The sequence below is a fragment of the Jatropha curcas genome, chromosome 11, assembly GCF_041381405.1.
Source record: "Jatropha curcas cultivar XTBG-Jc1 chromosome 11, XTBG_Jcur_1.0, whole genome shotgun sequence".
Classification (NCBI taxonomy): domain Eukaryota; kingdom Viridiplantae; phylum Streptophyta; class Magnoliopsida; order Malpighiales; family Euphorbiaceae; genus Jatropha; species Jatropha curcas.
Genome location: NC_143161.1, coordinates 3,037,213 through 3,062,076, shown reverse-complemented (window position 1 = coordinate 3,062,076; position 24,864 = coordinate 3,037,213). Strand labels below are relative to the sequence as shown.

General features: G+C 28.1%; 4 protein-coding genes across 4 annotated transcripts; 2 read left to right on the top strand and 2 right to left on the bottom strand.

Annotated features, from left to right (window-relative positions):
* Positions 1-8,582: 8,582 nt before the first annotated feature.
* Positions 8,583-9,578, top strand: LOC105633962 (agamous-like MADS-box protein AGL62). Its single transcript, XM_012216668.4, has one exon. It carries the CDS (start codon positions 8,631-8,633, stop codon positions 9,312-9,314), a length of 684 nt encoding a protein of 227 aa, XP_012072058.2. The 5' UTR covers positions 8,583-8,630; the 3' UTR covers positions 9,315-9,578.
* Positions 9,579-12,587: 3,009 nt separating this feature from the next.
* On the top strand, positions 12,588-13,244 carry LOC105634253 (agamous-like MADS-box protein AGL61). The gene has a single exon (XM_012217089.3). The coding sequence runs from the start codon at positions 12,588-12,590 to the stop codon at positions 13,194-13,196; it is 609 nt and encodes a 202-aa protein (XP_012072479.1). The 3' UTR covers positions 13,197-13,244.
* Positions 13,245-17,102: 3,858 nt separating this feature from the next.
* LOC105633961 (putative purine permease 10) lies at positions 17,103-19,179 on the bottom strand. The gene is made up of 3 exons (XM_089716172.1): positions 19,019-19,179; positions 18,726-18,868; positions 17,103-18,442 (listed from the first exon to the last, which is right to left on the bottom strand). Exons 2-3 carry the CDS (start codon positions 18,760-18,762, stop codon positions 17,289-17,291), a joined length of 1,191 nt encoding a protein of 396 aa, XP_089572298.1. The 5' UTR covers positions 18,763-18,868; positions 19,019-19,179; the 3' UTR covers positions 17,103-17,288.
* A 3,634-nt stretch (positions 19,180-22,813) lies between these two features.
* On the bottom strand, positions 22,814-24,733 carry LOC105633960 (putative purine permease 10). Its single transcript, XM_012216666.4, has 2 exons — positions 24,354-24,733; positions 22,814-24,237 (listed from the first exon to the last, which is right to left on the bottom strand). Exons 1-2 carry the CDS (start codon positions 24,388-24,390, stop codon positions 23,081-23,083), a joined length of 1,194 nt encoding a protein of 397 aa, XP_012072056.1. The 5' UTR covers positions 24,391-24,733; the 3' UTR covers positions 22,814-23,080.
* Between the last annotated feature and the right edge of the window lie 131 nt (positions 24,734-24,864).

Genomic DNA, 24,864 nt, shown 5'->3' with positions numbered 1-24,864 from the left:
AAACAAATGTTAATAGTCACAACATATTCTTTTATTCTTGTTTATATGTACGCTTAATATATTTTAAATTGGGTTTTTATTTTTCTATTTTCTTTATCAAAGTTACCCTTTCAAGATTATATAATTGTTTATGTATTTTTTTTCTATGGTATAACTGCATTATCAATTATTATATTTGAAATATTAAAAAAATTGTAAACAAAGAATTAATGTGTTAGTATTTAGTTCTTGGAAAATAAATGTGTCTGCTATTATGTATATGGAGTTATATATATTTCAAAATTTTATTCTTTTTTCTCGAAAATAAAAAAAATTATAAAAACTTTTATTTTCTTTAAATAATGAGATATGAGATTCAGACCTGGCTTTATACGCAAATCTTATATGCACTTTTGCTACATTTATGTATTACGAATGCAATTTTCTTGAATTTATTAAAATTTTGCTAAAAAAAAAAAGAAAAAAGATTTTAATTATTCCATTGAATTGTAATAAGAAAAAACCATTTCTAACTTATAATCCAACACTTCAAATTATTAAAAAAAATTCAGAAAATTGTAATTAAGGGGATGAAACGAAGAAGACAAATTGTTTGCATGTTACTGATAATTTTTCTTCTTGATGAGTATTACTCTAGAAAAGCCTTTTATTAATTAGTAGCCATAGGATGCATCACTTTCACTTCCTTCCTCGAAAGAAAATGAGCCGTTGATTTGCTAAATTGAATCTTATCCCAAATTGCTTGTCTAAGCCAAAATTTATGCCCTAAATATGCTAATTAACTAGTAATTAAGGAATTCAGTATTATTGTCACGTAAGAATTTTCTTATTTTAATGATTAATATTTGAATTTTTAATTAAAGTTTCAGCCCTAAAAAGAAGTAATTTTGGTAGTCTTATTTAAAAAGGAAAAAAGAAAAAAAAAATTGTAATCCAACTGAAGATGCCGTGATGGTTTGAACTTAATGGATAAAAAAATCATTTTAATAATTTAGTCAATAATTAATTTTTGGTACTACTTCACTTTGCCATAAGAAAAAGTAATTATTTTGAGATTCTGAGTATTAATTATTTCTAACAAGTCAGAAATCTCATGTATTAATTATATATATATATAATTTTTTTTAAAGTTCAACATTTGGAAATTAATTTAATTAAATTTTATTTTGCTGAACAAACAAGCGGTTGGAATTGGATTGTATTAGGAAAGTAAACTGCATCCTAATTTAATTGTAAAGTGTAGATTTAAAATTTAAAATTATTACTGTTGAAAGGATGACGTGTACAAACTAAAAATAGAAAAAAATTAATTCGTTGATTATTATATTTGGAAATGATATTATTGACAAAATCTAATTTTTAAAATTTAAAATTAGTTGTTGTAAAACGAACAATTTCATGATAAAAATGGCATGATTTGTGCTAAAATCCATTCCATTAAATGAATTTAACTGAGGTCAAACTTACTCTTTTTACAATAATTAATGATGAAATATGCAATGACGTAATACATAAATTTATTTATATACTTTACATAAAAATCTCGCGTTATCTTCAAGATATACGAGTATATTTATGCATTTGACTAATATAAAATTGAAATTTCCATAATTTATAATTAGTAAATTGTTGGATATTAATTTTCTTCCTTATTTTCTTTTCTCAGTTACTACTATTTGGAGTGGGCCACGAATTTGTTACAACCACCTTTCCTTATGTTCCAAATTGGAAAGAGATTTAATTTTTTTTAGCTTGGTACATGGATTAATGAACACAATCAATAGTCTAAACTTTATAAAAATTATTTTATAAAATATTTATATTGCCCTCAGGGAGTAATCGAGGGACAATTATATTATGAGTAGAAATACTAAATATATAAGGGTAGATTAGGAAAAAAATTAATGGAATATTGAAATTAATAAAAACAACATGTATTTTGGAATAAAAAAAAGAAAAAAAATGACACTTATTGTAAGGGAGGAATACTAGTATTAATAAGAATAATATTTTTTGAATTTGTTATTTAAAATAATTAATAATTTTATTTTAAAAAATTAATAATTCCAACAAAAATTCACTGCATTAATAATAAAATTCTTCACTTTCTTTTTTCAATAATTTTAATAACCTTATAATAAATTTATTATATCAAATTTCAACTCAACAATACTCTTTATCTGTTTCACTTCACAATAATACATCTTATTTGCAAATAACAATCTATCATCAATTTTTCTATCTTCTAAAAATTTTTTATTTTCAGTTTTAGCTCCATTTATTTTCCTATTGATTTTTTTTTCCAAGTTTTTACTCCCTCATTTGCTTATGAAAATGTAATAATATTTTTTTTTTAAAAAAAATTTCTCTTTTACGTAGCATTTGTATAAGTAGGAAAATTTAATTCTATTTCAGTTTATTATATTTTTCCATGTTATAATTTTTTTTATATTCAAATTTTATTTGGCAGTAACAAAGATTAAGGAAGTAAAAGGCATCAAATAATTAGCATATTCATTTATCTTTCTCCATTTAGGTTATTTTTTATAATTTCAGTAAAATAAACTGATTTAATTTGTAATAACAATATTTATATATATTATTTTTTTGTTTAGCCGACAATTTGAGTCTATTGTTTTTAATTTATTGTTTTTAATTTATTAAGGTATAATGTGTTTGACTTTTTTTAAAAAATTATTTTGGTAGTGAAAAAAATGAAAAAAAAGAGAGAAAAAACTGACACATAGTATTTGTTTATAATATTTTTTATTTACGATATCGACCAAATTTAATTGATACCAAGTATTATATATCCTTTTATTTTTTATGTATTTATTTTTATAATTTTGTATAAATTTTCTTAATTTATCAAGAAGTAATTGTATTATCCCTAAAAAAAAAAAAGAATTTGTATTAGTAAAGACCTTCTATTAATATAATAACAATATTAACACATTATGCCACAATATTAAATAGATTTAATTTATTATCCCCTCAGTATCCCAACACTAATTATCACATTTGAGAAAATATTATATTCCTGAATATTTATCACATTGGTGAATTTAATAAATAATAAATTATTATTTTCTATTTTTACCCTTTTATATAATCAACAATGATTGAATGACTTTCATTTAAATAATAAATTTAGAGTAATATAATTAATTCACTTAATAATTTATTATAATTTAGATAAATTAAATAATTTTTTTAAGGACGTGAAATTTGCAAATATTATGAGTATTTAGTAACCGTGGGAGTAATATTTTTTATTTGCTCTTGCACAAAGCATTCATGGACATGTGGTGATTTAAGTAGCTCTTAATGCATATTTTGACATTGATTGTCAAGCTAAATAGAGAATTTGGGATTGATCCAAAATCTAAAACCTAAAAGCAATCTTTTCTTGTTCTACGGGCGGCTGCCGGTGAGTTCTCACCAGTGGTCACCCCTTTTCTTTTATTCATTTTTCTATTTTTTTTTTTGCAAATAATCTTCAGATATATATATATATATATATATATATATGAATTTGAGTTATTGTCACCAAAATATTGAGATTTATTATTGTCCATATCTTGTGATTTTGTTATCGACCCAGTTCTGAGTTATTGTCATATTTTGATGTTGATTATCAAAGCTAAATACGAGAATTTGGGATTGACCAAAATCTAAAACCTAAAAGCTATCTTTTCTTCTTCCACAGGCGATCGCCAGTGAGTTCTCATTGGTGGTCACCCCTTTCCCTTTTTTGTTTATTTTTTTATTTTTTGCAAATAATCCTTAGATATATATACAGATATGAGTTATTGTTGCCAAAATATTGAAATTTATTGTTGTTCATATCTTGTGATTTTGTTATCGATCCAGTTTTGAGTTATTGTCATATTTTGATGTTGATTGTCAAAGCTAAATACGAGAATTTGGGATTGACCAAAATCTAAAATCTAAAACCTAAAAGCTCTTTCTTCTTCTTCCACGGCGGCTGTCCGTGAGCTCTCACTGGAGGTCACCCCTTTCCCTTATTTGTTTTTTTTTTTTTTTTTTTTTTTTTTTTTTTTTTGCAAATAATCCTCAAATCTGATTATAGATCTGAATTATTGTCGCCCAAATATTATGATTTATTGTTGTCCATATCTTGTGATTTTATTCTCAAATCTAGTTCTGAGTTCTTATTGTCATCATTATGGTGATTTTATTTAGGGTGTTTTGTTATTAGATAGTTATGCAGAAAGATGTGCATATTTCCTCTTTGATTCAAGGAAGAAATTTGAAGGTGATCAAATCAGACTTGTAGGAACCCAACAGTGGCCATGAATAGCTACTAGACAGAGCAAGCGATCGCCTATGACGCAAATATTATGCTCTTAGTCAATTCGATCAGATATTTCAAATTAAGATTGTGTTTTTTTATTTTTCGTATAAGCGATTTATTATTAGACCTACAAATATAGAAACATATTAGCATGTATCCTATATCTGTATACAATATTCTCCTAATCAAATTTCTAGTTTGATTTTGTCTATAAAAAAAATACGAAAATTTGATAGTGTCATGAGTTGACCTTAATGATGGATTAATCATAAAACATCAATTTCCTTTTAAAAAATCATAAAACATCGACGAGGAATTTTAATTGCAATTATTTTTTAGAGTAATTGTTCAATACGCTCTTCTTAGTGTTTGGAGTGAATTATTTTTTAGAGCAACCGTTTAAGACGTCTATTATTGGTTAATGATGGATTAATTTTATATCTCAATCGGATCCTAAAATGTCCTAAGTGAATATATGAATTTGATATCATTATTAAATTTGATGCTCGATTGAATCAATTCTATACTAAATAAATCATGTTTTTACGTTAACTAAGAAATTATTGTCAGGTGACAGGCCATTGAGTGATATTAACTAATAATAGACGGTATGACCACGTTTTACGTTAACTAAGAGATTAATGTTAGGTGACAGGTCATTCAATGATATTAGCTAATAACAGACGACAACATTGATCACATTTTCCGTTAACTAAAAGATCAATGTCAGGTGACAAGTCATTGAGTGATGTTAACTAATAGTAGATTACGATATGACCACGTTTTACATTAACTAAAAGATCAAGGTCAGGTGAAAGGTCATATTTTTATGTTAACTAAGATATTACTGTCGGGTGACAGGTCATTCAGTGATATTAACTAATAATAGTCCACAAAATGACCACGTCTTACGTTAACTAAGAGATTAATGTTAGGTGACAGGTCATTTAGTGATATTAGCTAATAACAGACGACAACATTGATCACATTTTCCGTTAACTAAAAGATCAATGTCAGGTGACAAGTCATTGAGTGATGTTAACTAATAGTAGATTACGATATGACCACGTTTTACATTAACTAAAAGATCAATGCCAGGTGAAAGGTCATATTTTTATGTTAACTAAGATATTACTGTCGGGTGACAGGTCATTCAGTGATATTAACTAATAATAGTCCAAGAAATGACCACATTTTACGTTAACTAAGAGATCAATGTCAGGTGATAAGTCATTCAGTGATATTAACTCTAACAGACCACAACATTGATCACGTTTCCATTAACTAAGAGATCAGTGTCAGGCGACAGGTAATTGAGTGATGTTAACTAATAGTGGATCATGACATGGCCATGTTTTATGTTAACTAAGATATTGATGTCAGGTGGCAAATCATGTTTTTACGTTAACTAAGAGATCACTGTCAGGTGACAGATCATTCAGTGATATTAACTAATAATAGACCACAAAATGATTACGTTTTATGTTAACTGAGAGATTAATGTCAAGTGATAGGCCATTCAGTAATATTAATTAATAATAGACCACAAATTGCCGGTTCCAGTTATAAAAAAGGTGGAACGAAACCCAACCATATAGCAATTCTTAAGGCAGTTGAGCTGTTTGCCAGTCTAATAATATCTTTTGCCTCTAATTATTGAATAAGATTTTAGAAATGCTATTTATTGAGTTTATCAGAAAGATAATTAAGCGGCCATGGTAATGGTGAGATTGTTTGAATAAGTTTGAATTTACAATCCTTGTATATGCAATCTATGTTTTTCTTATTTTTAATACTCCGTGTTTTTCCCTTTTTGAAATATATGGTGCTTAAGCATTTGTGCAGAGAAAATATAAATATTTTTTTTATTAGTCTGATCTATATGTGATAAGTGTAAATTTTATAGTGTTTTTAATATAGTTTTTATTAGAATTTTAGTAAGTTTTTACTTCTTTAATTTAATTTTAAATCACTTTTAGTGTAATTGTGTTTAAAAGCTTCCTTGGTCTTTAATCCGCTTGATCTAAGAGAAAATTGCAGAAATTTGGCGCAGAAAAGAACTTTAGAATGCAAGGCACTCAGCTTCTAGCACGCCCAGCCCGTGCTGGAAGGCACGCCCGTGCTAGAAGCCAAGTAAACCAAAGAAGAGACAGAAGAGAGCACGGCCAGGGTGTGTCAAAAGGCACGGCCGTGCTACAATGGGACCAGGGCGTGTCAAGCATAGCACGCCCATGGCAACTCTAGACAGACTTCCAGAGAAGAGCACGCCCTGCCTGTGCTCTGTAGCACGCCCGTGCCTCAGTACTTCACTAGCCCGTGCTACCTAGCACGCCCCGTGCTTCACTAGCCAGACCTCCAGATTACAGCACGCCCAGCTCGTGCCATGAAGCACGCCCGTGCTGCCCAGGCGGAACCAGCGTGAATTTAACACGCAAATAAGCCTTTCTCACATGGGCCGACTTCAGGGAGTTTCCTAAACACACTAAACAAGACCTGGACCTATTCTTGAAGAAAAAGGAGTCCTAATCAAGAAGAAATCAAGAGCCTAAACAGTTATGATCTCCTATAAAGGATTTTGTGCTAAATAAGGATTCTATTTTTCTAAAAGGAGTCAGACTTGCCTTCAGGATCTCTATATAAAGGGAGGAACTTCTCATAGTAAAGGAGGTCGTTTTTGGTGCAACACTTTACATAATTCTCTTCTTCTCAAAGATTTCAAGCTTCAAATAATTGTGCTAAGATTTAAGGAAGCCATCAACATAGTTGTGATACAGTTTTTATTCTAAACTCTTCATCTTGTTTCTTCCTTTATTATTGTCTTTAAATATAATGAATGATTCAAGTATGATTGAGCTTAATTTAATTACTATGTCTAGCTAAACTTTTATACTAGGGATTTGATGTAATTTAATTCGATTCCAGCTTATAATATTAGATTTATTTTTCTTTGTTCTTGTTATAACTTATTATTGTGCTTAAGGCTTCCAGACAGAAAAATTCCCCTGGATTGAATTATTTCAATAACCACATTCGGGAGAAGGGTTATTGATATGAACAAGGTAATAATTTACTTGAGAATAATAACTTGATGTGGAAACTATATGGTTTGACTCAAGGGGGGCTTTCATAAGTTAATAAAGTATTAAGTTGTGAATTCATAAAACAACCATAAAACCTAATGATCTGATTCATGTTTAATTTCACTATTAAGATAGGTGATTAAATTGGATTAGAATAGCTAACAATAAATCGGGAGAGCTTGTTAGTAACCTTAGGGTTGTTTTCTCTTACTTGAACAATTAAACTTGATTAATGAACTAATAGAATAAGCTGGGTAGAATTAAATGAAATCAAATTCCCTAGTAGCTTAATCCTCTGATTTCTTTTCACCTAAATTTTGTGTTTGATCTCTTTTACTTTGAATTTTATTTACTTTACAGCGAATTCCTTTTATCATCACCTAAATAATAATAGGTTAACATAATTTTGGTAATTGATAAACAATCCCTGTGGATACGATACTTTCTTACTCTATATTACTTGTTGCGATTTCGTACACTTGCGAAAACCGTTGTCAATATGCATTAGAAATCGTTTGATTTATTTAAATGCTTTATTTTTTTATATATGTCGGTGCATAAATTTAGTAAAAAGAAATGTATATGAAATAGATAATAAATTAATCATTTATATTTTGGAGCTACTTTTGAATATCAAGAGGGCTACTTCATCGCATACAAAAGTATATGGTTGTGAGCTATTTAGATAATATAAGACCTAAAATTATTAAACATTATATCTAATAATGTTCACAAAACAAGATAAGCATCTCCACCACATTTATGTTGAAAATGGGAGAAAAGAAAACAGGAGAAAAATGTATTTAATTTGCAATATTGAATACATACATTAAAAGGATAAACTCGATTTTGATTATAGGATGTAGGGAGTGAGCGGTCTCGAGTTCGAATCATATCCATTACGAAATTAAGATTGTCACTAATGTGGTGAATGTTATTCAAAGGAGAAGATTGGACCTCCCATGTATTAAAAAAAAAAAAATGCAAACTCAAATTTGGGTTGCCAACCTAATGTATTTTGTTCGTTATAAATTAAGAGTGCATAATATGGAAAGAACTAACAAGACAACTTAAAACATAAATTCATGACCATAATATACGCCATTCACTTGTCTCATCTTCTCCTCCTACATGTATATATACCTCTAAATCCCACCCCAAGAAATATCAAGAAATACTTCATCTCTTCTATAATTTTTCTTTAGTTATAAAGAGTTTTTTTTAGCTATATCATGGCTTCCAATCGAGGCAAAAAAACAAAAGGTAGGCAAAAGATTGAGATGAAGAAGATTGAAAATGAAGATGACAGGCTTATCACTTTCTCTAAACGTAGGTCAGGGATTTACAAGAAAGCTTGTGAACTTGTAACCCTAACTGGTGCAGAAATAGCTTTTGTTGTGTTTTCTCCGGCCGGTAAGCCATTTTCTTTTGCTCATCCTTCTATAGAATCTGTTACTAACCGCTTTCTTGGTAAGGAAATTTTAATAAGTCCCGATAGCACTCATCCTCTTGTCGAAGCTCACCGCCAAATAAGGATAGAGGAGCTGAACCATCATCATAATGATGTGCTTCAACAACTGGACGTAGTGAAAGATAAAGGGAAAAACCTGAAACACAAAGCGACCGGGATAGAAAAAATGGGGTGGTGGGATACTCCTATTGAAGAGCTGAATGTGAAAGAAATGATCCAAATGGAGTCTGCGTTTAACGACATTAGAATCAGTTTAATCAGCAAACTCAAAGAGAAGGTTGATTCTAATAATATTGGTGCTTCTTCATGTTCGTCTTCTTCCTCTTCGGCTCAACCTCCCATTGATCCGAGTTCAGCGAACATGATAAATCCATTTGTCCCCATTAATGAGCCCAATCCACCAGTTTTTCCTTCTGGCTATGATTATGGGCATCGACCGTTTTAGTTTTTTTTTTTTTTAAAAAAAAAAACAATAATATGCATTTTGTTTTGTTTTGTTTTGTTTTGTTTTGGTTTTTGTTGTTCTTTTTGTTGTTCTTTTTGTTCTTGTTTTTGTTTATGTTTATGTTTTTATGTTTATGTTTTTGTTTTTGTTTATGTTTAGGGTATGGGAATTTTGTAAAGATTTATGCATGTAATTAATTGCATGCATTATATCTTTTATTTTGAACAATAGATCTTCTGTATTGAAATATTATTTTGCCCTTACCCAATTGCGGCGGATCAATATAATAAGTATAATAAAAAAAGTTTATTCTAAATTTTGAGAGGAACCATTAAGAAAAATATATATATATATATATATATATATATATATATATATATATATATGTATCAAAAGAGAATTATGAAAAAAAGGAACCATCATTGACCTATCTATTTATAATGCAGATCTGTCATTGCTTATCTCTATGTATCATCTACTGTTAGTGCAGCTAGGTCAATCCAGTCTATTCTTGAAATAAACAACTAGCAGACACTCCCTTTCAAAATAATAATAATAATAATAATAATACACCATGGACTATACTTAGATTTATTAGATTTGTTGCTAAAATATCGATATTAAACCCGAAACTCCAAGCAAATGGTCAGTGACCCAAGGAAACGAAAGAACCGTTTTTTTTTTTTTTTTTAATTACAGGATAATACTGCGTTTAATGACTGTATTGAACAAATATTCTTATCCACCGATTTATTCAATGTTGGAATCAGCCCTTATGGTATCTCTTACATATCTTGACAATTGGCCGATCGAGCGAATAAGTTAACTTCCAACTTAAAATATTAGAATTATTTAATATATATATATAACCACTCTAGGATAGTAGAGCATTTAAATATCTATATTAGACAAATATTTTTATCCGCCGATCTATTCAATGCTGGAATCAACCCTTATGGTATTTCATACATATCCGACGATTGGCCGATCGAATAAGTCAATATCCAAATTAGAATATTAGAATCATTTAATATTTGTATATATATATATATATATATATATATATATATATAACCACTCTATTTATTAAGTAATTTGGTTTTTTAATATATTATAGAATCCCATAGTCAAAAAACAATATAATGTTGCAATTTTTATATAAGCAGTTTGATTTATGATTGTTATCAAAGCCATCTCAATTAAAAATTATAGATATAATTCAATTAGTAAGCTTATTAGATTGTTATTTTATTATTTTTTTGCCATTTTATATATATTTGATTTCTCTTAAAAAAAATCGCTACAAAAATTTTTGTATGCTTTTAACTATCAAGGGTTCGTTATTATTTCCCGTCTATGATTCTTTGCGTTTGTCATTTCCCTTTTTATTATGGAGGTATTATTTTGTAACGTTCATTCTTCTTCTTATTTACCTATATATATATATATATATATATATATATATATATATATATATAGTACAAAAAATATAATTAATCTACATATACTATGGAATTTGAATAATTCATATATAAATTAAATTTGCTCGTCAAATTGAAAATTTATACGTTATTAAATATGCAAAACAAAGCTTAATATATATGTATAGCAAATGCATATTCATATTCCAAAAAATTAAATTCAACATTAATGTTAGAATTTAAATTATTGTGTGTACAATATAAAAAAAATAAACGAAATATGGTATTTCATTCATTACCAAGGCAAAAAAAGAAGAAAAAAAAAGCATCTTTCCATCTAGTTTTACCTTGTAAAGATTGTACAATAAATATTAAATAGTTAAACTCTATTTAAAAATAATTATTTAAAATGTTTTGTAAAATGATTTAAAATTTATTTTTATGTAGCTTATATGTTTGGTTAATAAGCACTTAAAAAGTAATTTTATTTATTGCAATTACCAAAAAAGATACATTAATTATATAGAAAGGCAAGGGATTGATTAAAAATTATAGTGTTGACAATTTTTTTTTTAATTTGTTAATGTAATATAGTATTTTACTTCGTGATCAAATAGTATATTTAAAATAAGTAGAAGATCGGAAATCATACTTATATTACAAACCAAATACAATTCTATTTATGTTTTTCTACTTAAAAAGTAAGTTTGATTGATTTAAAAATCTTAATTCTATTTATGTATAAGGTACATAGCAATGTATTTCTTTAATTCTATTTATGTATAAGGTATATATTATTTATGTATAAAAGCATTTTTGACTAGTTTATGCATTTCGTTAAAAATTTTAATTTTATTGATTGAAAAAATAAAGGTAATTTATTTTTATTGATTATGTTAAATTTCTATTTAAATCTAAATTTTATTAAATATATTAAGAAATTATATTATATATTAAATAATGTGTATATTAAATATGATAAGAATATAATATATTTTTAAGGATTTTAATTTTATTTATTGATGGAGAATATAATATGTTTAATTATTATTTTTACTAAATCTTTGCTCACTAAAAATGTATATAAAATATAAAATTATGATATAAACCTTTATATTTGGAACCATAAAATCAATTATATGCAATTAATTTTATTGCATTTGTCAAATATAAAAAGTTATGTGTAATTTTCCACTTGCAATGCTCAAAATAGAAATTGATAGACGATATCCGTTCAATTCTTAAATTTTATGGGTAGGCAGAAACGTTTTTTCTTTTTTTTTTAAATAAAAAATAAAAAAAAAAGGAAAAAATTTACATGAGTTTCAATTTTTATAGATTGCTGATTTAAATAGTAATTAGTTATTTGTTTGATGTATGAGTAGGCTCCGCGTACCACTGTGTATGTATAGAAGAATATTTTCCATATTTAAGATGTAAATTGAAACACGTATTTATTTTTTTTGGTAATACAAAACACACATATTATTACCAAATATCAAATTATGGAAACATAGAACAATAATATCTTAACCTACCTTACAATATTTTAGAAACATACTTACCTACGTTTGGTTTATGGCTCCATACATGTACTAAATTAATAAAAGTAAGAATTTTTTATTAAAATGAGGGTATTTTTGTCCGTATACTTAAAAAAAAAGGATAAAATCAAAATATTTTTTAGAAATATTTAATTTCATTTGTTTGGTCCATAAATAGAATCACGGACTCGGTCTAGACAATTAATTTCCATATATATTTAATATAGGTATTATATAACACTGCAAGGCCATTTACTGGTTGCAAAGAAACCCTTATTATAGAAAACACAATTAGATTATTTTTATTAATGGCGGGAAAAGCTAAGCAAACTAAAGGAAGACAAAAAATAACAATGAAGAGAATAGAAAATGAAGATGACAGGCTAATCACTTTCTCGAAGCGAAGATCTGGAATCTACAAAAAGGCAAGTGAACTAGTTACGCTCTGCGGTGCTGAGGTTGCCTTGCTAGTTTTTTCACCAGCAGGCAAACCTTTCTCTTTTGGCCACCCATCTTTAGAATCTGTAGTACGTCGTTTTCTTGGAAAATCTTCATCAAACGACAATACGCATCCTCTTGTGGAGGCTCATAGAAGAATGAGGATAAACGAGCTGAACCTTCAACATAACGAAGTGCTTAGCCAGCTTGAAGCAGATAAACAGAGAGGAAACATGTTGAAGATGATGGTGAAGGGGAAGACAAGGCAAGGTTGGTGGGATACTCCCATTGATGAGCTTAACCTCCAAGAGCTTCAACAAATGCATGCAAAGTTAGAAGAGCTTCATAGTAATTTATGCAAGAGTGTCAGTGCAGTTTCTTTTAGGATTAATAATCCATTATTTGCCTCAGATATTGCAAGTGAAAAAGAATCCTTCTCCTTCCTTCATGGACATGGTTATGAGCATAGGTACTTTTAAGTAAGTTTATGGTTGATCTTTTAAGGAATAAGAGGAGATTACTATAACTCCAACTTTTAAAATAGAAGTATTTGTTGTTGTTCAAGTTTAATATTTCATATAAATAAAGAATCTCAGTTTGTATAAACGCATGTAGCGTATTATGTTATTTTGGTTCATCGAACTTCCTAATAAATTTAAAAAAAAAAAAAAAATTTAATCTCTGTTATTGATATTGCTTGATTAGCCATACCAGTTCACAACAGAAACATGTGAATTATCCTGCAAGGTAAATCATTGTTTCAGGTCAAATAACTTCTTGTTTGGTCATAGAGTTAGGAAAATAGATGATTTAAATTAGAAATATGTTAGATGAAATAACTTACTAACGAACGACGTTCCATTTGCAATCAGTTTAAATTGGACGAAGCAGTAAAAGTTTGATAGATTCTTGCAATCAGTTTAAATTGTAGTAACAAGATTGAATATGTAAATTTCAAAAACTATTTTTTTTTTTTTGTGAGCAAAATTCTTTTTGGGAAAAATTTAACATAACTAAATACTTAAATTCGGGTCATCAAAGTGTTCTCAATACACCCAACTTAGCTCATAAATGCTAAGTAAAAAAACTCGGTAAAAATTAGATTGAGATATATATAATTTTTGAGAACCAAGGAATATTGGAAGGTGAAAGGTGAAGGAAAATTTTGATAATTATTAGAAGATACTAGTAAATTAATCGGAGCAAAAAATACCTATTATTTATCTCTACGGAGTGGCTGAAATAATAATAAATATTTGAATTCGACTAATAACTTTTGTAAAGTTAAAATTCAATTTATGGGAAAACATTTATGAGAAGAGATAGCTATGGATAAAAATTATTTACTATTCTCTCAGCTCACAAAGATAGACTTGTTTCTATTTTTACATAAATAAATAAAAAGTAACTAATGATTTTTAAAATTTACCTATATTTTTTCTAATAATAATATTTACCTATTAAAATTTACCAATATTTTTTTCTAACCTACCTATTTTTCCTATTGCTAAAATTTACCTATACCCTTGTATTAATATTAAATGTATTTTCAATTTTCAATATAAAATAAAATAGGAAAACTGTTGATAACAAGTTATATTAAATGTTTGAGAATTAATAAATTTATTGTTCTTTCACAATAAAAAGTGATCTAAATTAAAAAAGAAAGTAAACCGATATAAATAGAATGGAGAAAGTATTTAAAAAAAAATTTCAAATCAAATACTTTTGGTTTTAGAAAATGGTCCGCTCTTATTTTCAAAAAAGAGGTAAAAGTAGTGGCAATTTTCACTGGAGGATAATTTTTTTCCATCGTTTAAGATTAATTATACAGTAAAATGATGATACCACGTCATCACCATAAGTTGTGGCAATTCAATGAAAATAAAATATATATTGACTAAATAAAAAAAAATAACTCCATTATCTTTCTATTTATATTTTTAATTTCACTTCACATGTCCTATTTTTTATGAATATCTTATCTTTATTAGATTATCATTCCAACACATAGTGACGTGGTTTGAACGTTACAACATTTATAATTATTCCTTAAATAGATATCCACAAAATCTAACAATTATATAACAAAACTGAAGCATTATATTATTAAAATGAGTTGAACCGACAATTTAATAAAAATAAAATATTTATAAAATATAGAATACATGATTATAAATAAAAATAGAACTATATTTTAATTCAAATTCATGATATTACAGCTTCACTTCATTGTATAATTACTTATAGATTTATGACAATACAATGCATCTTGGAAAGCAAATTCTCAAAAACAATTCAATCTTATCCTCTTGTAATAAATCAATTACATAAAATTTTTTTTATAATTTATTTATAAAACTAAATTTTTATATTTGGTATGAAAAAAAAGAAGAATTAAATTCTATAAATTCTATGTATTTAAACATAACTAAACCAAATTCTACCAAAAAAAGATAGAAGTTTCAAATAAATTTCACAAATTTAAATAACACCAAAGTTTTAAGACAAAATTCTTTATCGTTCTAACCTCTTGAAATTGTTATACTAAAGGTATTTTAAAAATAAAAACAAATGAATTTCAACTTTTTAAGTTATTCCAAACATGAAAATTCATTTATATTATAAATGAACTCTACTTTTTAAATATATTTATACCAAACATAGTGGAAAAGCAATTACAAAATAATGTTTGGTTTAACACTAATCATACTGATGATTACTGTTAAACCCAAATATTATTCTTGCAATTAATTTTAAAATTGCATTATATTTTGGAAATTTGTTTTCCAAAATGCATTATTATTTGTCATAGTCACATTATTGGTTCGTGGTCTAGGGAAATATTTTTGACTTGGGGAAGGAAAGAAAAGGTTTTCCCTCGCGTAAAACCATGCATGCCATTCCCTTAGAACCATCGGCCCAATGGACTTTGCATACTATTTAATGGGCTTATTAAAAAAAACTAGGCCTTTATTTGAGCAGCTTCTAGTTCCAGTAGCCCATTTAAGAAATACTACCATATTTAGGGTACCATTTACAATTGCAAAAACAGTTATCTTGGTTTTCCTTTACCCGTTCAGCCGTTCCACTCATCGTCTACCAATCACTTTAAGAATTTTTTAAAAATTATTTTGACAATTTTTTAAAAATTGTTTTGACTTTGTTTTTTTTTTTTTCAATACATGGTCAGAAATACTTTTATTTTAATAAAAAAATTTTATTTTCGTTAGTTGGTTTATGAGTGGGGCCATAGACCTTATCTAAGTAAATTTTTTCCCTACTCTCATTTATATAATTATCTCATTTATATAATTATCGTATTATTACAACGTTATTAATCTTCAACAATATATGCTTTTATGGTTGAAATGAAAAATATTATATATATAATTAATTAATTAGTCTTTTAAAAGAAATATAGCGTACACTGAATAGTAAATAAAAAAAGTATTTATTTACCGCTAACTTTTATTGCGAAGGCGGACTTATAAATTAAATTAATAAAAATAAAATTTTTTAATGAAATAAAAATATTTTTAATTATACACTTTGTTAAAAAAAAAAAAAAGAATAATTTTTAAAAAGAAAAGCATGAAACCAAATCACATAATGTCAATCAACGCCTCGAATTAATTATGAGTACGGAGGAGAGACATGGGTAGATAGATGAGAAAGATATTTATGCTTAAATGAACTGACTGGTAGATACAATATGGACGGTCCATACTTAAATATTGCTGGTACAACGTATTTTTCTGAAAAAAATTGAAAAATTAAATACCGACAATTCAAGAATTGAATTTTAAACACAAATATCAATTATTAATTACATTCAGAATAAATTTTAAATTGAAGTTTTGATTATTTCTAATTTAATTAGAAAATCTAAATTAATTATAAATAAATATTCTAAATTTTAGAAAATATTATTATTTAACATTTAGTTTCCTTTCCTTCAAGGAGACTTACAGTTTACATGTGGGTGGGCCATGTGGGAGACCATATTTAAGAGCTTCTGCTTGTTTTTATTTGCAGCCATACAAAAATAAATGACGCCACTGATTTTCATTTTATTGGATTTTTTATGAGTTTATTTTTTATTTTGTAATCTAGGTCTTATCCATAGTCTTTGTTTGATATTTTTGTTTTATATAAAGGAACAGAAATGTTTAACTTCCTTCTGGATTATAGCAATTTAATGCAACTGTTCTGAATTCTGATCTAAGAGACTGTATGTCTCCACCAATAGAACTGTTTCTTTATCTTCTTCTTCTTCTTCATTTGTTCTTTTTATTTATTGTGTTGTAATTATACTGAAAGTGAGGTCACGTCTTTGGTGTCATCAGATCACAAATGCACTTTCTCAGGAAACAAACATCATCTTCTGACAATCCAAGAAAATCGTATTTCATAACCTGCTCAATGGAAATTCAAAATGTAACCATCTACTAGTCTATAATATTTTACTACTCTTTTTATAGTTACTTACCACTTGTAAACTTCTACACTGGAAATTACAGGAAAAACAGGATACCACTCTTTACCTGTAATTCATTTAATAAAATTCTTCAAACTCTAGCAGAAGTACTCTTAAGTGCTAACTCTTCAAGCTGCAATAAGGAAGCTTTAGAAACTTGACCGATACTTTCATTTCCAGCCTTGGAGTTTTGATCGTCGATATAGTGCTGATAAACATAAGAAAGAAAGCCCCAGACAGCCAAAACCATGGAAATTATTTTGACACCATCCATCTTGTCATGGAAAACAAAAACAGATAGAACTGGAACAATAGGCAAGCCCAGAACACTTATGGAATTGGAAAATAAAGAAGATACTTCAAAAATTAACCCAACACATCCAATTGTGAAAATTTGCCAAATTATAGCTGTCCAAGTTAAGTTCATCAAATAAGAAATTTTTCCTAACTGATACCCATTCATTTCTCTTGTCAAGTCATTCCATTCTCCGCTAGTAAAAAGTCCAATCAATGTCACTACAGTTGCAACTGCCGATGGATAGATTATCATGCTCATGACTACCTTGAATGTTTGCTTTTTAGCAACTTTCCTGAGAAAAAGCTGTGTTAATGAAAGTACCAATCCATACCCAGCAGAAGCAGCAACAGTGCAGACAAAACCGATTGCATATTTCACTTTGGAAACTCCAGTAGGGTTTCCAGACTCATTATTGAACACTAACAGGACAGAGGAGATTGTTAAAAGGACTAGAGAATTTACTATAAATGGAGTAAATTTCTGGGAATTCAGAAAAAATGAGAAAAAAGCATTGAAGGCTAATTGAGATGCACAAATGAGAGTGTAGGTAGAAACAGGAAGATACTGCAACCCAATTGAATACAGAAAGCAGTCTACTGCTATGAGTAAACCAAACGATATATAGATTGCTGCTAGGGTTAACGAAGATGGTGATTTTGTAATTATTATATCATTTTCCCTTGGAATTTTGAGTTTTAGAAAGAAATAGCAAGGAATGAGAATTGGGAAGCCAATAAGTTGAACTAATGTTGCCATCCATTTACTCTTTCCACCTCTAACAAAGTAGAGTCTTCCTAAGAGAACAGCTACTGACTGGCCAACGAGGAGAAAGATTATGTATATTGATATTCTAAACCACCAATTGTAATTCCTTCTTCTTTGTTCCATTGCTGATCGGCTTGTAATACTCGCAGAATCAGCCGAGTTTGCTTCTTTAGCTTCTTGAACTGTTATAAGAACAAACATTAAACAGATTAACTATAAAAACCTACTTAACATCTTAATTAATTATCATTATTTCAAAATAAACTTGGCCACAGCTACTAGAAGTTCATAAATTTTACTATTCAATACATGCTATGCATTTATTGTTAAAACAATAACTGAATGTATAATTATAATTAACTAGTCTTTCAACAGAAACATAACGAGTTATACTGAATAGTCAAAAAAAAAAAAAAAAAAAAAAAAAAAAAAAAAAAAAAGAGGAAGTGTTAAGTGTAAACTTACCCATAATCTGCATTGTCACTTCTTGAGGTTCTCCCATATCAAGAAAGGTGTAGAAGTTCCAAAACAACGAAGCTTAGAAGGTTTATATATAAATATGCGTGTGTGTTTTTGGTAAGCAAGCTCTTCCTATTAAAATAGCGTAGCTGCAAATGCGAAGAGGGAAAATGCCAGTAACAACCCAAAAGACAAAGTTAGTTTCTAACAATTGAGACTTCCCAAGTAAACCACAAATAAACAAAATACAAGATATCAGCAAAAAAATAGAAAAAGAAAAGCAAGAAACATCAATTTACCTAATTAGCATAGAAGTTCAATCAACACCAAGCAGATCAAACTTATTATCTTCAACCAAATTAGGCAGGCCTCCAATTAAATCAACCAGTTATGGCTATGGAGAAGAGATATGGATAGATCATAGATAGACCAGAAAGGTATTTATAGTTAAATTAGAATTATGTATCATGCAATACTGGTATTTAATATAGAGGATCCATACCCATATATTTTGATGGTAGGCCATATTTTAATTAAAAATCTGGTGTTGACAACAATAATGCTAACCCTTTCCCTCCAGACAAAGAGAAATTGCATACGGTTGATTGCTGGTTGACTGTCACTTCAATACAATAAATTGGTTGAAATTTTCCAAGATACTTTCTTCCTACAATTTAAAAAAAAAAAAAAAATGTGGCAGCCATATGGTAATTGAGGTGTGTGGTTTTCCTTAAGCTTCAAGAGTATTACCGTCGGAGTATATAATTTTATAACTTGAAGTATTTGATAAATTAAAATAAAAGTTGAGGGTGTTAAAAGATTAAAATTATAGTTCAGAGTTGAAAAATTGGCATTGCAGTGAATTGCATGAAAGATACATAGACAATTAATTCTGACAATTTAGAATGTATTGAACTTGGGACCATTTCATTTAAAGCCAAAATAGACAAATATAATTTTGATTTTAAGAATCCTGTAAGAGGTTGAATTGCATCCATACAAAAATAATTACAAAGACAGGCTATAATAAATTTAAAAGAGATTAGTTTTATATCATAATCATGAAATCTATGACTATATATATATATATATATAACCTCTAAACTTTAAACAATGTTTCCATAACTCGTACTCATGATCTTTAACCAAAGCACTGAATACAAATTAAGGGAAGGGAAGGGAAGACCTGGACTTTTCTGTCTCAGTCAAATCCTTTCAGAATTAGGCTCATTAATAATTGAATCAAGTTCATTTATTTAGTGAACGTAGTTCTTCATGATGGTTAAACGCTGTTTGTTATGAAACTTTTACGCTATTGTAGTAAACCTTTTTTGTTAAATAATATTAAATTGTAATATTCTTTTGATTTTTCCATAAATTTCCGCAATTTTTTTTAAATATGAGATTAATCTCGTTTATAATTCATAATTAGCTCTTTTTGTAAGCTTTTTTTTCATAGCAGGAATGGCTAACGAATACAAAACCTAAGCTATCAATCTCATATATTGGCATAAAATATGAGAAAAATAAATATGTATACAGCAATGCATTGAATAAAATATTATATTATTTTACGTTTAATTTTCCTTCTTCCAAGGTCCATGTGAAGGACCATTTTTTAAGGAGTTATAAGAGCTCTTGCTTGTCTTTATTGGGCAGCTATGCACAAAATTTATTGGATTTTTGATGGGTTTATTTTATTTTATTTTTTTAATTTTCTAATTTCAGTACTCATCCATGTGCTGTTCATAGTCTTTGTATGGTCTTTCTGTTTCAGAGGACAGAAATGTTTAACTGCCTTCTTCTCTAGATGATAGCAATTTCATGCAACTGTTCTGCGTTGTATCTCCACCAATGGAAGTGCTTCAGAGAGTTGCCTTTTTGGTTCTTGTTTTGCTTTTTTTATATATTTTTGTGCTGAAATTGAGGTCATTTGCATTTGGTCTCATTTTCTTCGATAAATAAAGCTGAAAGTTAAGTTTGAAGCAAAGCGGCCGATCTGACTGGCTTGAGCTCAGCAGCTCGATTTCTTCTAATTTCTTTGTTTTTCTACGTAAGTCTAAATCTTTAATGATAGCAACCGTATGGAGGGGAAAAAAAATAGTTTTACATATATATATAGTAGTTGAAAGAATAACATTTTACTGGGGAAAATTAATTTATTGTTTACATTAATGAAATTTAAGTGATAAAATTTAAATAATCTACAGATATATATATATTGTGCCAAGTTGCTTCTTCTTAGTTTTGGGAGTTTGGATTTATGATTCTCTGTCTTCTGGCCTTTCTACTAGTTTTGATCATGATTTAGCTGATGTAGTTATATTACATTCTTGCTCTAGCTAGTTTTTAACTATTGTAAAAAAAATAAAAAAAATAAAAAAAATAAATCCCATTTGAAATATGAAATTTCTCAATTAGATTTTATTTTCTAATTTAATGATGAAATATGAATTTTTATGAATTTTAATCCAAATGATCACTAAAATAATAAATAAAAAAATATCTACGTGATCACATGAAGTAAACAAATAAAATATTTAAACATATTGTGGAGTTATCTTTTAGCTGTTATGGGTGCAATAATAATAGATAAGATCATGATATTGTGAAAATGACAGAATGGTTCTAAATAATTTCTTTTAGCCAAACCTACCCTCATTTATATGCACAGTTCTTCAAACCCTGCGATAAAATGAATGTTTTCTGATATCCCTGCACTACATATAGTCTTTACCAGTAATGGAAGCTAAAGAGTCGAACTCGAGCATCTCGTATTCATATGAGAGTGGTGTTTGTAGTAACTCAATCTAAGCAAATATTTTTCTATAATTTTTTTTTTCTTTACTAAATTTGAGGAATAGAGTACTTAAATTCGAATTTCTCGTACCTATGATCACATATAATTTTTGGGTCTTGAACACCTCATTTTAGCTTTTTAGGTAAAGGGTCACTGTCATATTCAATATGAATTTGCAATTATGATCTCGGACATTAATATTTTTATATAGCTTTTAGATCCTGTTTGTAATGAATAAATTCACACAGCATTATTGGGTTGATTTGGAATTTTATGAATCGAAATATTCATCAACTTCTATGAAATTTTATTTTATAAAATTAAATATAATTAAATCAAATGTTTATAAATAAGCTCTATACTTCAAATTCACATTACAAAGAAATTAAGTTAATAAAAACTTTATATTTTTTTTTTTTCAAAAAAGAGCATCTTTAGGTAGATAAATGTTAACGTCTTGATTTAATGTTGCCCAATAAGAGAAAATATTGCAGTATGCTGACAGTGCGTTGATATCTTCAATAGGATAACAATAATGATTTGTTTTGCTATAATGGAGTTGAAAATTTGCTAATTAGCCTATAATCTCTATTTATACAATCAAATAAACGAAAATAAAAATTTTTATTGAAATGAGAGTATTGTTATCATACACCGGGACAAAAAAATGATAAAATAAAAATAATTTTTTAAAAATTCTTATTTTTATTGATTTGGTCTATCGATAGAACTATGACTCCGATATAAGTAAGTATAATTTATGTACACATCTCGAAAGCGTTTTTCGTTGTTTGAAGAAGGTTTATGTGCAGTCCATAAACCTTTTTTTATAGTTGATTTGGACTTGAATCAACATTGAAAGAGAAAAGAAAAGTTCGTTGCAATTTCATGATTAAGATTCAGAATTAAGTAATTAATGTTAGTGCAAGATTTGGAAATTGCAGTTAAATATAATTAATTAACAAGTTTTGATTTAGGCATAATTTGATGCCAGAAAGATGTCTCAGACACTTATGTCACCACTAGATCCTAAGCATGAATATTTAAAGAAAATGATATTTAGCCAACCACCGACGACTCAAGCAGTAAGGTACACTCGACTTTAGTGGATGATATTTATAAGGTCAAGAATATAATTCTTGAAAGCCCCAAAACTATAACTGGACTTATATCCTGAGGACACGTGGCAATTTAAAAAAAATGATATTTAGTAATCTATCTGTGTAGTATAGTATAAAAATAATAATATCAACAACAAACTGTTACTTTCTACTTTCTGCCTGTAATCTTATAGTTAAAAAAAACAGTTATTTATTTATCTTTTTTTCCCCTTTAAAGCTGCAACATAAGATCTTTCGGGATCAAAACATAAATAGAAAAAAGCAACAAAAAGAAAAGGCATAAGATAACTTGATACTGAACCATTTTTGGAGATGAAAGAAAAAAAAAAAAAAAAATTCCCTGCTTTCTTTATCTAGAAAGGAAGCAGATCAGTATCTTGCTTGCATAATTAAACAACTAAATTTTGTATGCAATATACATGTATATATATGTCCTGTACTTATTCTTGTACTAACTTTCTTTGAATAGTAGAGTCTTGAGAAACCTCTTCTTTGACAGTATCATTCAAAATACTTGCACCTGTCTTGGACTTGTAATCATCAAGATAATGCTGATAAATATATGAAAGAAATCCCCACATAGCAAGAACCATAGCAATAACCTTCAAGCCATCCATTTTGTCATGAAAAATGAAGACAGCAAGAACAGGAACAATTGGCAATCCAAGAGTGCTAATGACATTGGAAAAGAGTGAAGAAACTTCAAAGATCAATCCTGTACACCCAATACTAAAAACTTGCCAATTTATAGCTGTCCAGATCAGAGTCATTAGATATGATACATTTCCTAATTCAAAACCTTCCATGTCTTTCTTTAATCCTTTCCATTCACCACTTGCAAAAAGTCCCACTAAAATTGCTAATGTAGCAACTATTGATGGGTAAAATATCATATCCAAAACAATCTTGAAATTTTCTTGCTTAAACACTTTCTTGAAACAAAATTGTGTTGAAGAAAGCATTAAAGCATACCCAGCAGAAGCAGTAACTGTGCATATATACCCAATTACATATTCCCCTTTTGAGATTTTCTTTGATTCTGTTGAGTCATCTTGGAATACAAGAAGGGTGGAAGAAATGGTGAGGACAAATACAGAATTTATGATAAAAGGAGTAAATTTTTGGGAATTTAGGAAAAAGGAAAATAAAGCATTAAACCCTAATTGAGAAGCAGAAATAAGAGAAAAAGTTGAAACAGGAAGGTATAAAAGCCCAAGTGAATATAGCAAACAATTTGCTGCTAAAAATATACCAAACATGGTATAAATCAAAACAAGCTTTAATTTAGAAGTTGAATTTGTGTGAATAATAATAATATTATTACTTGGTTTGAGATTTTTAAAAGGTGTAAAGAAGTAAAAGAGTAAGTTAATAGGAAAACCAGCAGTTTGAACAAATGTTGCCATCCATTTGCTATTTCCACCTCTATCAAAGTACAGTCTTCCTAAAATTGTAGCAACTGTTTGGCCAACAAGAAGGAAAAATGTGTAGATAAAAATTCTGGCAAGCCACCATTTAGACTTCTTCTTCGGAAAGGTTGGCTGGTTCGTGTCATTTGTTTCCTCAGCTTTCTGGGTTGTCTTCTCAGCTTCCTGGCCTGAAAAGGGCATAATTGGTGCAACGGCAAATACTTAATCAGAGACTATAAATATTTAACTGATCAATGAAGAAAAACGAAATGAAGGATCTATTATACGTATATAATTTGCTTACCCATGATTTGAAGTTGCAATTCTTGAGCTTCTCCCATATTAAAGTTGGAGAATTTGAAACTCAGATATAATTAAGCAGAGAGGAGGAGAGACAGAGGCAGAGGGAGAGTAAGAAACGTAGACTACTTTTATACTAACAAAGGGCAAAAACAATTGCACCAATGGAATTCTTGCTGCTGTTCAGTGCGCTTCAATTACTTCCGTTTGGGACATCTTTTTTTTGATTTAACAATGATAGTTAACAAATTAAAATTTGGAAATGAAATGATGAAAGAACAAGAATTCTTAGATCATGATCTCTATCAGTTAAAATAGTCTATGTTGGCATTGTTTTGTCTTTTAGTAGGGAATCATGCCTCTTTTCATGAACCTCACTATGCGTTTTCGGTTTCGTTTTGTTTGGACTTGAATTTAAACTGCCGGCCTCTGTTGCTTTCATTTTCCTTTTTTTTTATATATATATTTTTTTATTTTTTTTTTTAGCAGAAATTTGGCAAGTGCCTCAATTACTT

Coding starts and splice junctions, on each gene's coding strand:
- LOC105634253 (XM_012217089.3), top strand. CDS start 12,588: ATGGCGGGAAAAGCTAAGCAAACTAAAGGAAGACAAAAAATAACAATG.
- LOC105633962 (XM_012216668.4), top strand. CDS start 8,631: ATGGCTTCCAATCGAGGCAAAAAAACAAAAGGTAGGCAAAAGATTGAG.
- LOC105633960 (XM_012216666.4), bottom strand. CDS start 24,390: ATGGGAGAAGCTCAAGAATTGCAACTTCAAATCATGG. Junction 24,238..24,353: donor ATTGCAACTTCAAATCATGG/GTAAGCAAATTA, acceptor TGCCCTTTTCAG/GCCAGGAAGCTGAGAAGACA.
- LOC105633961 (XM_089716172.1), bottom strand. CDS start 18,762: ATGGGAGAACCTCAAGAAGTGACAATGCAGATTATGG. Junction 18,443..18,725: donor AGTGACAATGCAGATTATGG/GTAAGTTTACAC, acceptor TTCTTATAACAG/TTCAAGAAGCTAAAGAAGCA.